Here is a 17,838-nt window from a genome sequence, read left to right on the forward strand (position 1 = left end):
CTTCTATCCGCCTCCCCCTCTCTCCCTATTTATTTCAGAATTCCCTTCCCCTTCCCCATTTCTGAAGAAGGGTTTAGACCTGAAGCATCAGATCTGAAATCATGCCTTCATTTGCATGGCCAAGGTACATTGTTGGAGAGGTAAGGTAGATCCTTTTGATCTAGTTCTGTGACACTGTGGGGAGAGTTAAGCTGCTCCTTGATAGAGGTAAGGCATCCTTCTAGAGATGTAAAGCACCCTTTGAGAGAAGTAGAGTATCTCTTTACGAACAGGTCAGGTGCCCTTTGCATTGTGAAGGTCGACCTGTTTGCACATCAAAAGTTCATAAATTAATTGGGACTGTCAAGGAGTTAAAGAATGACCAAAGCTGTCAAAAAACTATCAAACTGTCACAAGGATGTGTCAAGATTGTCAAGGCATTTAAAAATCTAATCCTTTGAAAAGAAAACTGAAGATTGGTGGCACGGTGGCTCAGTGGTTAGTACTGCTGCCTTACAGCACCAGGGACCTGGGTTTGAATCCACCCTTGGGCAACTGTCTGTGTGGAGCCTACACATTCTTTCCATTTCTGCGTGGGTTTCCTCCCACAGTCCAAAGATGTGCAGGCTAGGTGGATAGGCCATACTAAATTGCCCGTAGTGTTCAGGGATGTGTAGATTATAGGGTGATGGGTCTGGGTGGGATGCTCTGAAGGTCAGTGCGGACTTGTTGGGCCAAAAGGTCTGCTTCCACACTGTAGGGATTCTATAAATAAAAGTGTTTTTAAAAGCTGGTTATTTTCTATTTTACAGTGCCAGTTGACAAATTCCTGAGGATTTTCATGGATTTGTGCTACATACTGTGTTGCTGTTTTCACAAGTGTCCATTTTCATTGTGGGATTGTTTCCTTTTCACTGATTGAAAAGCCACTGGCTGCTGTCAGTCACTTTTTTATATTAGACTATGAATTTCAATACGTGGTGAATTTGAAATGTTTTATAAGACTTTATTGAGGTGAACTAATTTAAATGTGGTAAATGTGTTCAATCAATGAGAATCTTTTCTCAATATTAAAATCTGCAAAGCAATGCATTAAATAGATCTGTTTTTTTTTTCTCACACCCATGGATGTGTTGTGAGGTCTGCCATGGTGGATACTAAGTGAGTTTCCATGAGAGGTGAAAAGGAAAGGGTGTTGATTATGAGTATGGTTTGATATGGTATGGGACCATAAAAAGCAAGGTGGTAAGATATACAGTGAATGTGGGATGGGAAGTGTGAGTGTGTGAGTGTGTGAGTGTGTGAGTGAGAGATATGGGAGGTTCAGATTGGTCAGGAGGGGTGAAGACATGTTTTCTGCATTATTCCTTTAAGCTTTACACACAATGACAGGGCCCCAAGGCAGGCTTTCCACCTATTTTGCCTTCTCATTGAAAATCCTCCTCAGGTCTTCTGGGATTGTCAGCCTTAACTCCTACCCTAGCTTATTTTTTATTCATTTAGAGGATTTGAGCATTGTTGGCTTGGCCAGTATTTATTGCCCATCTCTAATTGGTGAAAGTGCAGTTGGAAGTCAACCACATTGGTGTCAGTCTGGAGTCACACATGTGCCAAACCAGGTAAAGACACGAGTTTCCTCCCTAAAGGATATTAGTGAATCAGATCACAGAATAGAATCGAATCGAATCCCTACAGTGTGGAAACAGGCCCTTCGGCCCAACAAGTCCACACCGACCTACGGAGCATCCCACTCAGGCCCATTCCCCTATCAGCCCACCTAATCTACACATCCCTGAACACTATGGGCAATTTCACGTGGCCAATTCACCTAGCCGGCACATCTTTGGACTGTGGGAGGAAACCGGAGCACCCAGAGGAAAACCCATGCAGACACAGGGAGAATGTGCAAACTCCACACAATTACCGGAGGCTGGAATCAAGCCCGGGTCTCTGGCACTGTGAGGCAGCAGTGCTAACCACTGAGCCACCGTGCCGCCCTACTGTGTTTTTCCTCCAATAATGGCTTCATGAATGAATTCAACTTCGACCATCTACCATTGCAGGATTTGAACACAGGTCCTGAGAACCTAGATCTCTGGATTAATAGTAGAGTTATAATACCACTAGGCTACTGCCTCCCCATACAGCAGGCACCTATATTCAAAAGTCACGTTCATAGAGCTAGCGGTTCTCCCATCTCTGTGAACCCAACCAGGAAACAAAAATTAAGGCCAGGTTATGAGAACTACTTGTGATATTTAATAAATCACAAATGCAATGTTCGATTCATCTTTTCTCTTTCTGCTTTTTTGTTTACTAACTGCCTTTTGAGAAATAACTTTGTAAAGTTAGCTAAAAACAATTCCAAAATAATAAGTAACTTTTGTTACTAGACTATGAATTTCAATGCATGGAAGATTTGAAATGTTTTATAAGATTTTATTGAGGTGAACTAATTTAAATGTGTTTAATTAATGAGATTTTTTTTCTCAATATTAAAATATGCAATGCAATGCACCAAATAGATCTGTTTTTTTCACACCTATACATGTGTTCTGAGATCTGCCACGGTGGATATTAAGTGAGTTGGCATGATAGGTGAAAAGGAAAACGTGTTGATTAGGAGTATTGTTTGGCATTGGACCATAATAAGCCAGGATAATAATAAGTATGATAAAGCTCTGTTACACTCCTTCAAAAACAGTACACTTGGATGAACTTACTGCACTAAGGTTTAAAGTTGTCCCTTTTCAAATTTTGCAGATTTGTTCTCAGATAATCAGATTTGTCAGCATTTACCATTTCCCAAGAGCTTCTGGTTTGTGTCAATTCCTTGTCAATTCATCATCGAAAGGCACAAAAACATTTACATAACTTAGAGACATTAAAATTATATTTTGAGAGTACAGAAGCTCTTACAGTGATTAAGCCCTTAAAGTTGCATCGGTAATATGTCTATATTCTGTCTGTATTCAAGATAATGTCTAAATTTTTTCCGACATTTTCACAGAGACAGGAACAAAACTGTGCAAAGCAACTGATGGATCAGTTCTGCCCCCAAATTATGCGACCGTCATAACATTAGCTCCTCTCCCAAGTATTTTTTATTTGTTTGTGGGATGTGGGTGTTGCCGACTAGGCCATCTCTAATTGCCCAGAGAGCATATAAGAGTTAACTACATTGCCTTGGGTCTGCAGTTACGTGCTGTCCAGGCAAGGATGGCAGATTACTTTCTCTAAAAAACATTTTACAACAATCAACAGTTATCGATCATCAGTTGGGCAACTCTTTGTAGTGATTGTAACAAGGTCAGCCAGGTAGACCTCACAGAGTATGAGTTTCCTGATTGGGGCTGTTAGATAAGATTAGGCATGTCAGAGGTTCTGCACAGTCCAATAATGGTTTCACTCTGACAGCTGGCTCTAAGGAAGCCGGATCAATGTCAAGGACTCTCCATGCTTAAATAAAGACTAACTTGGTGACAGGATACCGGCCTCTGTGGAGTTATTTTACTTTTCATTCTGGATTTTATTGAATTCAAATTCCACCATTTGCCACGATTTGCACCCAAGTCCTCAAGGCATTAGCCTGGGATTCTGGATTGCTAGTCCAGTGAAATTACAACCATACCCCTGCTGTCCCCTTAATCTTCTTTTCCAGAAAACATGAAAGCTCTTAAATTGAATTTACCATTTCTTACCATTCCTAGAATACTAAGTGAAGGAGCATCAGATGATCCAAATGATGTCTTCCATAATGCCTTTGCCAATGCCAGAACATTAGGCACCACTAATGCACAAGCAAGGACAAGATGAGTGAAAGGCTTGTTCTCAAAAGGTGATTCACTGTTTGAAGCACTGATCAATAAGAGAAGACTGGCCTGTGAAACATAAAAGTGCATATTCTTCAACACAAATGTCACTCACTAAACATGTCAGAAAGATATCAAATGGTGACTCTTTTGCATGAAACATTGTCACAGTGCTTATAGCAGCAAAAGTGATGACCCTGATTACAAGAAGAACTGATTGGAATTAAGTAATCAAAGTTTGAAAGTTAGCAATCATCATTAGGTTATTGTTTTGCTTGCACCTTTCCATGTCAGACACTGCTCTGAATTTTTTGCAGGGTCTTCTGAGCCCAGCTTCTCCAGAAATGAGGAGCACAGCATCCAAGGAAGAACTCCATTGCAATGCCGTATCTTTGAGCAAAAACAAGACATGTCCCCTCTGTATAACACTAGCTGCATTTTGGGTTGCTTGGAGATCCAACAGTCTTCACCTCTCCCCTTGGTTAATCTGTATACCATGTACCTCCTGGCATAAAGTCATGGGGTGGAACAAAGACTGGAGCTGAGAAAACTTCCTGTTGGTAAATCCTTCCATTCAACATATCAGGCACTGTTGTCAATCCAGAGTGAGGTAGACCCCAAAAGACCCCAAAGTTACCTCTCTGACTTGGCATGACCTGACAATATCCCCAATGACCTGACCACAGCCCCAGACTTTCTGACTATCCCTCAACACCCTGATTACCTTTTCGATCCAACCTGACTACCACGATCAAGTGCATGACCTTGATCACTCTACCACACACCCAATCTGGCCCTGCCCACTTCCTACCACTCGACTAGCTTCCAATTTGACTTGACCATCACCCCACTAAGCTGACTACCCCAACCCAATCCAATCCGATGATCCTTGCCCACCTCTCAACACCTGACTAGATGTCACAACTAGACTTGACTAACCCTCAAACCACCTACAGCTCACGCATCTACTCACCTGCTACTTGGATTCTGGATTTTTGAGCCTAACCTTTCCATTTGCACTCAGATAAAGCGTCGCTTTAATTTGTACATGAATGATGTAGAGGCCAGTTCACATTGCCATTCGTCTTTTACAACAAATTCTGGTCCATTAATATGTTTTGCTTCATACTAATGCAATTTGACTGCGATAATGACACGACATCCCAAGGCATATCTTCATGTTATTAATGTCATTGTAATGAAAATGTTACAGTCTTTCTGATCTCACTACTCTTCTGAAGTACCAGATACCCCTCAGAAGTTACTACATCACCCCCAGAAAGTACCAGATGCCCTTTAGATAGTACCAGGTACTCCTCAGGAAGAGCCTAAATACTCAACTGAAAGTACAAGGTACCTCTCAGAAGGGACCAGCTACACCTCAGAAACTACCAGATACCCCTCAGAAACGGATTTCAAATTCCAATCTAGAAGCTTGAGAACAAAATTTAGGTGGACAGTCCATTGGACTGCTGCACTGTCATTAATTCAATTCTTTGGGATGAGACATTAATTTGAGGCCCCTGTTTGTACTCTCAGGTGGGTGTAAAATGTTCATAGAATCCTTAGTGTAGAAACAGGCCATTCGGCCCAACAAGTCCACACCACCCCTCCAAAGAGCATCCCACCCAGACCCATTCCCCTGATTTCCCCATGTCTAACCTAAACATCCCAGGGTACTATGGGCAACTTAGCATGGCCAATCCACCTACCCTGCACATCTTTGGACTGTGGGAGGAAACTGGAGCACCCAGAGGAAACCCATGCAGACATGGGGAGAACGTGCAAACTCCACACAGACAGTTGCCCAAGGCTGGAACTGAACCCAGGGCCATGGCACTATGAGGCAGCAGTGCTAACCACTGAGCCACCATGGTGTTCCATGGTTCTGAGGTATCCTTGTTGCCTGCTCAATATTTATCTCTCAATGAACACTCAAAACAAGTCCTCTGACCATTTATTTTGTGCTGTGTTCTTTGAAAAATAATTAATGAGCAGTGAAAGTGCTCTGGGGCATCCTGAAATCTGAAAAGGTGCTGAAAGGAACACTATAATACCATCATTAATAATTACTGTATTGATTTGGGACATAACAAAAGGTGCTGAACAAATTTAAGGGTTTTATTTAAATGTCCAGTGCTGTTTCTTTAAAGATGTACTGACCTTGCTGAGAAAGATTAACCCCAGCACACAGACTCCAAAAATAAAGCAGATAATGTACTGCAAGAGTAGCACAAATTTCCCAGTGACTTCTTCTTCATCGTTTACCATTTTCAACATAAAAGGATCCCATGTTTTCCTGAAACTAAACAAGGAAATACATAATGCAACACCTGCTGTATGGTGGTCTTTGAAGAATAATCATTCAATCATTTTTATTTTAGGTAAAATTACCCAGATTTTTACACATCTTAATTGTTGATGAATAAAACTGACACAGAGGAGGTATGCAGATGAACATTACAATTCAGAATTTCTTTGCATTTCAGCATCTATCATAAATTCCCAAAAACTACAGTGTTCAACTTGAAAAAAATCATTGTAATTAATTAGCTTTGTAATGAAAACTAATAAGCACCTGACCAAATATTTGCCTGTTTAATACCTTGTTACCTTGTACAGGAATTCCTTTCATACTGTTTTGCTGTTCTTTTGATTACTATTTACATTAGATACAGATATTTCTCTCCATATAATGCATCCAAACATTTCAAATGTACTTTGTTGCAGAATGTATTGTTTTAAATTAACACAGTGCTCTAAGATTTTCAATTACTCATTTAATTTGCAAAATTAATTATAAAAACTGATATTTAATATCATATAACTATATGCCAAATAGTCATGTTTCAAACATTTTACAGAATTGTTGATATATATACAGTTTTAGAAATAAACTAATGTCATAAGATAATTTTAATAAGTTTTACCTGTTTCTATGCAGTCTTCTTGCCTCATTGGTATCTTGATCCTTACTCTCCATTTTTTCAATACCAATTAAATAAACGTTATTTACAAGGTGTGTTCAGCTAGTGTAAGCCAAAGGCACCGAATACGATCTATATATACACCGGTTGCATTTGTCCTTAAAAGATGTGGTGCTCATTTTACATATTTAGCCACACCTACATTCTTGAGAAAACAATCTCACGTATGTAGAATAGATTTCTTACCATTTCCTAGAATAACATAACCTGTTTTACTTATTAATATATTTAACGTTTACAGGCAATTGCTATGACTAAGGACTCAATAACAATGGGGTCAGATTAAAAATTTTGATCAGCATTTTAAGTAACCTAGGCCAAGTGTATATCCACTGGAACTGTGCAGATCTTTTTGATAACTATTTAATTTAATAATTAGCCAGTTCTATCCATTTGATGTGACTTACTAACCTGAAATCATAACGTTTATGTATTAGGAATGTTTGTTTGTAAATTTCACATGCCACGGTTGAATGTGTCAAGAAGCTTTAGCCAGGTTTGCTACACAAGGAATTCACTCATTTCTTTTTGTAAATTAAATACATGATGCGCATCACTATATTTGACAGTTGTTGGCATAGCCACAAACACATACACATAGCATTGTCCTGTAGATTCAGACTCTGAACATAAATAAATGGCAATAGCAGAACTGATTCCATGAGTGAGCACGATTAGATGCCTCTCACTCCTAATTGAAAGAAATCTTATTTTTCACAGTTCTTTATTGTATCCTGCAATTCCACTATAAATTTGATGTTACAATTAAAAATAAAGTTTGCATTTTGTTTTAACTATTCCTGTTAAGTTTAGAAGGAACTGTAAAGGTGTGTACAGGACATAAAATAAGCTTACACACTTGAAATGCCATTCAGTCTTTGAGTTGGTAACCTTGCTAAAATCCTTGAAGCATAGGTTGGGTTTTGCAACATGAGCTGCTACACCCAGCTAGTGAGAGGAAGCGGTTCTCTTTTGTATAAATGTCAGTTCCAAAATTTGTACTTTTATTCTGTTTTGGTTTAAGGGCAAAGTGCAGACAATTATGGCAAAATCACAAATCTGCCAAAAGATGAAAATGCCCTTGATTACTTTTAAATGTTTAATTTGCTTCATACATTTTTGATTTACATGTTGAACATGTTCTTTAACATGTTGAAGATAGCAGCAAGCAAGACACTTTCTTCCAAATCAGTGCCAAGAAAATTGTGACCAGTGAGTGCAGAGGAGTGCCTGAAACCTAAGAATAGCAGTAAAACAATTCAGCTCCTCGAGACTTCTTTGGCATTCAATGATTTCATCTCCACTGACCCAATGTTCATCCAGGATAATAAGGTGTAGAGCTGGATGAACACAGCAGGCCAAGCAGCATCAGAGGAGCAGGAAGGCTGACGTTTCGGGCCTAGACCCTTCTCAGATTCTCCAGCATCTGCAATTCCTACTATCTCTGAAACAATGTTCATCCATTATGTTTTATTTACTCGCCTAGGTAAAATCTATTATATTAGCGTTGAAAATTGATTTTGCCTCTGAATTCACAATCTTTTGGGTGAGAATGTTCCAGACTTCTTTTCTTTTTAGGTTAGTTTCAGATTTTACTCCTGAACACCTCCAGTCCATGCACAAGCATGACCCTGATCTTCCTGTAGCCGGTCATTTTAACACAGCATCCTGCTCGCATGCCCACTTGTCTGTCCTTGGCATGGTGCAGTGCTTCAGCGAATCACAGCACAAACTGGAAGAACAATATCTCAAAGAACAAAGGACAATACAGCATAGGAACAGGCACTTTGGCCTTCCAAGCCTGCACTTACATACTAAAACTTACAGGATCTGTATCCCTCTATTCCCTTCCAATTCCAGGTGTATCTTGAATGCTGCTATTGTGTCTGCTTCCACCACCTCCTCTGGCAGCACATTCCAAGTACTTACCACCCTTTGTGTGAAAAACTTGCCTCACACATCCCTGAGAAAAGGCCTCATACTTTCCATTCTATCCATGCCTTTCAAAATCTTACAAATTTCTGTCAGGTCGCCCCTTAACCTCCTGCATTCCAGTGAAAACAAACCTAGTCCACCCAACCTTTCTTCATAGCTAAAATCCCGCATACCAGGCAACGTTCTGGTAAACCTTTTCTGTACCCTCTCTAAAGCATTCACATCCTCTTGGTTCTTTGGTGACCTGAACAGTACACAATATTCTAACCAAAATTCTACAAAGCTGCAGCATAACTCGCTTTTCCTTATACTCAATAGCCCTTCCAATGAAGACAAGCATGCTGTAGGCCTTTTTTACTACCTTATCTACCTGCTCTGCTATCTTCAGTGATCAGTGGAACTGCACACCCAGATCCCTCTGGATATCAATACTCCTAAGGGTTCTGCCATTCACTGTATAATTTCGACTAGTATTTGATCTTCCAAATGCATCACCTCACATTTATCCAGATTAAACTCCATCTGCCATTTTTATGCCCATGTCTCCAACTGATCTAAATCCTTCTGTATCCTCTGACAATCCTCCTCACTATCCGCAACTCTACCAATCTCTGTATCATCTGCAAACTTACTAATTAGACCAGCTACGTTTTCTTCCAAATCATTTATGTAGATCACAAACAACAGAGATCCCAGCACTGACCCCTGTGGAACACCACAACTCTCCATTCGAAAAGCAGCCTTTCACCACTACTCTCTGTCTCCTATGACTAAGCCACTTCTGTAACCATCTTGCCAGCTCACCCCTGATACCAAGTGTCTTTACCTTTTGTATCAGTCTGCCATGAGGGACTGAAGTCCACATAGACAACCGCTTTTCTCTCATCAATCATCTTTGTCACCTCCTCAAAAAACTCGATCAAATTAGTGAGGCACAACCTCTCCTGCACAAAACCATGCTATCCATCGAAATTAAGTTAATTTGCTTCTACATTCATATAGATCTTGTTCCTGAGAATCTTTTCCAAAAATTTCCCAACCACCAACGTGAGGCTCTCAGGCTTCCTGAGATTTCCTGTATTATCCCTGCTACCCTTCTTAAACATTGGAACAACATTGGCTATTCTTCAGTTCTCTGAGACCTCGCCTGTGGTCAAAGAGGATACAAAGACGTCTGTCAATGCTCCAGCAATTTGTCCTCTTGCCTCCCTCAATATTCTGGGATAGATCGCATTAGGATCTGGGGACGTATCTACCTTAATACTTTTTAAGATGCACAAAACCTCTTCCGTTTTAATGGCAACTTGGGTCAGAAATTCAATACTTCCTTCCCTGAGATCATCCTCCACCAATTCCTTCTCTTTGGTGAATACTAACACAAAGTATTCATTTAGGACCTCACCTACCTCCTCTGGCTCCACACATAGATTTCCTCCTTTGTCCTTAAGTGGGCCAAAGCTTTCCCTTGCTACCCTCTTTCTTTTTATATATGTATAAAAAGCCTTGGGATTCTCCTTAATCATGTTTGCTACTGACTTTTCATGACCCCTTTTAGCCCTTCTAATTCCTTGTTTAAGTTCTTTCCTACTTTCCTTATATGCTTCAAGTGCTTCATCAGTTCCCATCCTCCTAGACCTTACATATGCTTCCTTTTACTTTTTAACAAGGTCATAACATACCTGGTCATCCAAGATTCACGTAACTTGCCATAGTTATCCCTCATTTTTGCAGGAACATGCCGTTCCTGAACTCTTATCAACTGCTGTTTGAGATACTCCCACATGTCTGACATGGGTTTATCCTTAAACATCCGTCTCCAATCAACATTCTCCAGTTCCTGCCTAATATTGTTGCAGTTCGCCTTCCCTCACTTTAACGCCTTCACCCGAGGACTGTTGTTATCCCTATCCATGAGTATCTAAAACTCACTGTATTATGGTCACTACTCCTGAAATGCTCTCCCACTGAAACTTCATTTATCTGGCCAGGCTCATTTCCCAAAACCAGGTCCAGTATAACCTCTTCCCTGGTTGGTCTGTTTACATCCTGTGTCAAGAAACCCTCCTGAATGGTCCTTACAAATTCTGCCCCTTCCAAGCCTTTAGCAGGAAATGAGTACAGACAATACAGAGGAAGTTAAAATCACCCACCACACCAAACCTGCTGTTTTTACATCTTTCCAAAATCTGCCTACGTATTCTCTCCTCTATCTCCTGCTGTTTGCTGGGAGGCCTGTAGTATACCCCCTTTCCTATTCCTGAGTTCTACACTTATTGCCTCGTTACACGAGTCTTCGGATGTATCCTCCTTCAGTACAGCTGTGAAATACTCCTTTATCAGTAATGCAACTCCTCCACCCCTTTTACATCCCTTTCTAATCACATCTGAAACATCTAAATCCTGGGACTTTCAGCTGCCAGTCCTGTCCCTCTTTCAGCCAAGTCTTTGTAGTCACAATAATGTCATATTTCCTAGTACTAACCAAAGCTCTTAAGTTCTCCTACCTTGTCTATTATACTTCTTGCATTGAAACACGTGCATTTCAGACCACCTCCCGTGTTCTTTTCAGCAGCATTTCCCTGTCTGTTCTTATTCTTAGTCATGTTTGCATTGATTTCTTTCACTTTCACAATTTCTGCATCTACTGCACTCCTCCTCTGGTTCCTATCCCCCAAAACGCTAGTTTAAACCCGCTCTAACTACTCTACCAAGTACCCCCACAAGGACATCAGTGCCGTTCCTGCCCAGGTGTAACCCATCCAGTTTGTACAGGTCCCACCTCCCCCAGAACCAGTCCTAATGCCCCACAAATCTGAAACAATACCCTTAACACCATCTTTTCAGCACCATCTTCATCCTATATATCTTACTGTTTCTACTCTGACTAGCTCATGGCACTGGTACTAATCCTGAGGTAACTATCTGTGAGGTCCTACATTTTAACTTTCTTCCTAGTTCTCTATATTCTGCTTTTAGGATCTCATCCCTTTCTTACCTATGTCGTTAGTACCAACGTGTACCACGACCACTGGCTGCTCACCCTCCCTCTCCAGAATGTCCTGCAACTGCTGCAAAACGTCCAGGACCCTAGCACCAGTGCGGCAACACACCATCCTGGACTCATTTGTGGCCACAGAAATGCCTATCTATTCCCCTTACAATTGAATCCCCTATAACTATAGCATTTCTACACCTACTCCTCCCTCCCTCTTCAGCAGAACCTACCATGGTGCCACGAATTGGGCTGTTGTCATCCCCTAAGAGGCCATTCCCCTCAACAGTATCCAAAACAATATATCTGTTTTGCAGGGGAATAGCCATAGGAGATTCCTGCACTGCCTGCTTAGCCCTCCTGCTCTGTCTGGTGGTCATCCATTCCCTTCCTGCCTGTGGGTCTGATTCTGTAGTGTGAGCACCTCTCTATACACGCTATCCATAATACCCTCCATCTCACAAATGCTCCAGTGTCCCCAGATGCCACTCCAACTCTGAAACTTGGGCTTCGAGGAACTGCAGCTGGAGACCCTTCTTACACACGTGCCGGTCTTGGGCACTGGAAACATGCCCAGCTCAAGCAAGAGGAACAGACTATGATTTGGAGCTTTCCTGCCATGTCTTATCCCTTTAACTTAATTAATCTTTACAATGTCAAGTACTTCTAAAACTAAACTGAAGCTGCTGATGCTCTCTGCTCTGATAACAATTTCTCAAAACTTATCTGTTATTCACCAACAACATTTTCCAGAAGCTGTTTAGGTTCACTCTCCTTTACCCGCTGGAACTCTAACTGCCAACCTTCCTCTCACAGTACTCTGTCTCCTCTCCTCTGAACATTGCCTCTCCCTATTTTTTGATTAAAGGAAGAAAGAAGGATGGAAACACTACAGTAGTGTAATGTTTGGGGCTGACTGTTCCTTAACTGCAGGTTCTTCCACAATACCCTTCACACCTGTGCTGACTGAGAAGTCCACTCCCAGAATGCAAAAAAGCAATGTCTCAGCACCCTCTGGTTGGATCTTCAGACTTGACACTTGACAACCTTTTAGACTTAATGTTGAGTTCAACACCATCAGATTGTGCACCCACTCCTATTCCTTCCCTTTCTTTTAGCTTCACTTGTTGCATTCTCTGTCACCATGTCCTCTCTCCACTCCCCACACTCCAGTGAGACTGTCTGTTCTTTCAAGTCTGGCAGTTAGACATACCACTACTCTGTCATTCTCACATTCGATCACTTACTCTACTCTATCAAGTACCCTTTCTCTCCCAGAACTTCACTCCCCAACAATTGCATAAACCTTACCTCCTCCAAACTTCACATCACTTCTGATAAAGAGTCATCCAGATTCAAAATGTTAGCTTGACGGGTCAAAGAGGCAGGGATAGAGTGATCCCTCCAGAAAGCAGATAAGGGTGGGGAGGGAAAAATGTCTTTGTTAGTGGGGTCAGATTGCAGATGGCGGAAGTGTCGGAGGATGATGCATTGGATCCGGAGGTTGGTGGGGTGGTACGTGAGGATGAGGGGGATTCTGTTTTGGTTGTTATTGCGGGGAGGGGGCGTGAGGGATGAGTTGGTGGGAGATGCAAGAGACACGGTCAAGGGTGTTTTCGACCACTGTGGAGGGAAGTTGCGGTCCTTGAAAAATGAGGACATCTGGGATGTCTGGGAGTGGAATGACTCATCTTGGGAGCAGATGCAGCGGAGGCGGAGGAATTAGGAATAGGGGATGGCATTTTTGCAGGAAGGTGGGTGAGAGGAGGTGTATTCTAGGTCGCTGTGAGAGTCGGTAGGCTTGAAATGGATATTGGTTTCCAGGTGGTTGCCAGAGATGGAAATCATTGTAGATAACAAGGTGTAGAGCTGGATGAACACAGCAGGCCTAGCAGGAAGGCTGACGTTTCAGGACTAGACCCTTCTTCAGAAAAATCAGTGTGTTGTGATACAACAATTACACAGACATATAAAAACAGAATTAACAATAGTTGAACCTTTGACATATCTTGCCGGGATGCATCCACTTGGCACTTCTGGCTGAAGATAAATTCCAGTGGTTAAACACGTCGTTTGCACTTATCTGCCCCACGGTTAAAGATGGCACTAGAGACCGTTTCCATTTCCAGGGAGTTGTTTAACGGCTGCGTTTGCTGACACCAACATATGCGCCACTTTAAATTGCACTTGTCCAGTTTTCCGCGGGGGTGGGGGGGAGGCGGTGGAGATCCCCCTCTGCCATCACCGAACACCAATTCAAAACCGCGCGTGCTTCCTTCCGCATGCCCAGTATTGCCTTGGAGTATGACGGCACACGTAAAAGTCTGCGTGATGACGTTCAGGATTGGAACCTTTCGCGAACGCAGTTCGGAATGAGTGCACGTGTGTAGCTGCGTGCTTTTGCTGGTGGCAGTAAACGCTATCTTGCTTAATTGTCATTTTTGTCTTTTTTTCTTGCTCGCTTATCTTTTTATCTGTTATTTTTGTCCTAGCTGTTTTTCTTTTGCTATCTCTTCCTCCATTCTCTTCCCGAAAGATGTTACAGAAACACAAAAACAGTAGAAAATCCATAGAAAAAAAGGGGTAAAAACAGAAGTAGACAGTTCCTGACTCTCTGGACTTTTTAAGACTAAATTACTGCAGATGCTGGAATTTGTACCGAGAACAAAAAGTGCTGGAAATCACAGCGGGTAGGCAGCATCCGTGGAAACAGCAAGCTAAGATTTTGAGAGATAGCAGAAACTGCAGATGCTGGAGAATCTGAGATAACAAGATGTAGAGCTGGATGAACACAGCAGGCCGAGGAGCAGGAAGGCTGACGTTTCAGGCCTAGACCCTTCTTCAGAAATGGGGGAGGGGAAGGGGGTTCTGAAATAAATAGGGAGAGAGGGGGAGGCAGATAGAAGATGGATAGAGGAGAAGATAGGTGGAGAGGAGACAGACAGGTCAAATAGGCAGGGATGGAGGTAGGGAGGAGATAGGTCAGTCCAGGGAGGACCGACAGGTCAAGGGTGCAGGATGAGGTTAGTAGGTAGGAGATGGGGGTGGGGCTTGGGTGGGAGGAGGGGATAGGTGGGAGGAAGGACAGGTTAGGGAGGCGGGGACGAGCTGGGCTGGTTTTGGGATGCAGTAGGGGGAGGGGAGATTTTGAAGCTTGTGAAGTCCACATTGTTACCATTGGGCTGCAGGGTTCTCAAGCGGAATATGAGTTGCTGTTCCTGCAACCTCCGGGTAGCATCGTTGTGGCACTGCAGGAGGCCCAGGCTGGACATGCCGCCTGAGGAATGGGAGGGGGAGTTGAAATGGTTCGCGACTGGGAGGTGCAGTTGTTTAGTGCGAACCGAGCATAGGTGTTCTGCAAAGCAGTCCCCAAGCCTCCGCTTGGTTTCCCCGATGTAGAGGAAGCCACAACGGGAACAGCGGATGCAGTATACCACATTAGCAGATGTGCAGGTGAACATCTGCTTGATGTGGAAAGTCTTCTTGGGGCCTGGGATGGGGGTGAGGGGGGAGGTGTAGGGGCAGGTGTAGCACTTCCTGCGGTCGCAGGGAAAAGTGCCAGGTGTGGTGGGGCTGGAGGGGAGTGTGGAGCGGACAAGGGACTCCCGGAGAGAGTGGTCCCTCCGGAAAGCAGATAAGGGTGGGGAGGGAAAAATGTCTTTGTTAGTGGGGTCGGATTGCAGATGGCGGAAGTGTCGGAGGATGATGCGTTGGATCCGCAGGTTGGTGTAGTGGTACGTGAGGACGAGGGGGATTCTGTTTTGGTTGTTATTGCGGGGAGGGGGTGTGAGGGATGAGTTGCAGGAAATGCGGGAGACACGGTCGAGGGTGTTCTCGACCCCTGAGGGGGGGAAGTTGCGGTCCTTGAAAAACGAGGACATCTGAGATGTACGGGAGTGGAATGCCTCATCCTGGGAGCAGATGCGGCGGAGGTGAAGGAATTGGGAATAGGGGATGGCATTTTTGCAGGAAGGTGGGTGGGAGAAGGTGTATTTTAGGTAGCTATGGGAGTCGGTGGGCTTGAAATGGATGTCGGTTTCTAGGTGGTTGCCAGAGATGGAGACAGAGAAGTCCAGGAAGGAGAGAGAGGTATTGGAGATGGCAACTTCCCCCCCTCAGATATAATGACCATGTTGAAGATCAGCAGCTGTCATGTCCTCTATCAAAGAGTCAAAGGTGGGGATTTTCGCTGATGACTGTAAATATTCAGCATCGACCTTGAATCCTTAGATACCAAAGCACTCCATCCCCAAATGGATCAATACCTGGACAACATTCAGGCTTTGCGGACAAGTGGCAAGTAATATTTTTGTAACGCAGGTGGCAGGCAATGGACCTTCTCCAACGAGAAAGTAATCCCATTAGATTCGATCACTGAATCTAATTCTAACCTCTGTGTTTCAATAATGACCGAGATCGATGAGTGGTGAAAATAGCCTCTTTATTGAGCATCCACAGTAGCACAGTTCGAGGCAGCAATGGAATCCAAAGTACAGTTTTACAGTAGCGTATTTTTTTTACATTCATTAAAACTTTAGCACTATGGTGCTAACATAGTTGTTTCTATTGTACACAATAGTTTGCGTGACATTTGTCCTGGGGGAGCAGGAAATGGTTCAAGCACTTGCTAAATGCTGGCTGTTACTCCTTATGGGATTAGAATGTCTGTCTGGTCTGAGCTTGCATAGTCAAGAGGTGTTAGTCCTTTCGTCTTTAAAGTAGTAATGTTAGTAAAAGTAATTGACCTAAATGATCTAAATAAGTGAGAAATTATATGTGTACTAAATAAAAGTACGGAGGATATTAAACTGATCTCCCGCAGCTGGGTTGTGAGATTTTATTTACTATTGTTGGTTTTGACAGTTCCTACACATTTATTCATGCAGTTTCACGGAAGCGCTGTTTTGATAGTAAGTTTCTTGAAGGGGTAGCGACCCTATTTAATATGTATCTAAAAAGTACATACTAGTGGAGGAAACTGTTTGATGTCTGCAACCTATTCAGGTCCTCAGAGATGGTTGCTAAGGGCTAATTAATATTATAACTTTTCCATAGTTTCATGTGGGTTATGGAGACATGATGGCTGGGATGGCATTGTTCTGAGTAGGTTATACTAATTCAGGGGTAGCCTTTGATGTAGAAACAGGTCTAAACACTGTATGGGCCAATAATAATTGAATGGTGTAAAGAAACAGTAATAGGTTAGAAGGAATGTTTAATTTAATGTATAAAATGTACTACAAAAACACAGCTTTATGAATGTGTGAATGGAAATGCAGTATAGTAAACATAGAGTGCTTGTGAGTGAGTTGGTAAAGAGAATTGTAATACAATGTCTCACACCTCATTTCATTGTAATTCCCTTTATTTAAATTAAATATAGTTGTTTATGATGAAGGGTCTCGATCCGAAACGTCGACATTACTGCTCCTCTGATTCTGCCTGGCCTGCTGTGTTCCTCCAGCTCCACACTGTATTGACTCTTACTTTAGCATCTGCAGTTCTTGCTATCTCCACTGTTTCTGACCCAAGTTGCTCACTCTCGAACTGAATATTAAATTCTGTGATGTTATGATCACTACTTCCTGGGTGATCTTTTACTCAGATGTCATTTATTACCTGCCTCATTACCCATTACCAGATCTAAGATAACCTGTTCCCTGGTTAGCTCCACGACATATTGTTCTAGAAAACCATCCCTAATGCACTCTATAAATTTGTTGTCACAGTTACCCTTTCCAATTTAATTAACCTAATCAGCAAGAAGATTAAAGTCACCCATAATTATTGGTTTTTATTTTACATACTCCTATTATTTGTTGATTTATAGCCTTTCCCACAGAGTGGCTACTGTTTGGCGTCATACAATTCTCCTACCAATGATCTCATTTCCTTTTTTTTTTACTACATTACATGATCTGGCACAAGTGTCCTCATTTAATTTCTTATTAATTGTGCTACCCCACCACCTTTTCCATCACCACTCCCCCGCCGCCCCCCAAACCTCCACCCCCGCCTCTCTGAAAGGACAAATATTCCTGAATATCAAGTTCCTAGTTTTGATCTCCTTGTAACCATGTTTCTGTAATGGCTAGGAGATCATATTCATTTACCTTGAAATATGCCATCAGTT

General features: G+C 42.4%; 1 protein-coding gene across 1 annotated transcript in view; it reads right to left on the reverse strand.

The window, feature by feature from the left end:
* Nucleotides 1-866, reverse strand: part of LOC109912741 (chitin synthase chs-2-like) — a 48,343-nt gene extending 47,477 nt beyond the window's left edge. Inside the window, exon 1 of the mRNA XM_048600976.1 lies at nucleotides 840-866. Coding sequence (XP_048456933.1) covers nucleotides 840-866 — 27 coding nt within the window. The remainder of the gene's footprint in view (nucleotides 1-839) is intronic.
* Nucleotides 867-17,838: the final 16,972 nt, after the last annotated feature.

This window comes from Rhincodon typus, chromosome 9 (assembly GCF_021869965.1).
Source record: "Rhincodon typus isolate 14 chromosome 9, sRhiTyp1.1, whole genome shotgun sequence".
In the NCBI taxonomy this organism is placed as follows: domain Eukaryota; kingdom Metazoa; phylum Chordata; class Chondrichthyes; order Orectolobiformes; family Rhincodontidae; genus Rhincodon; species Rhincodon typus.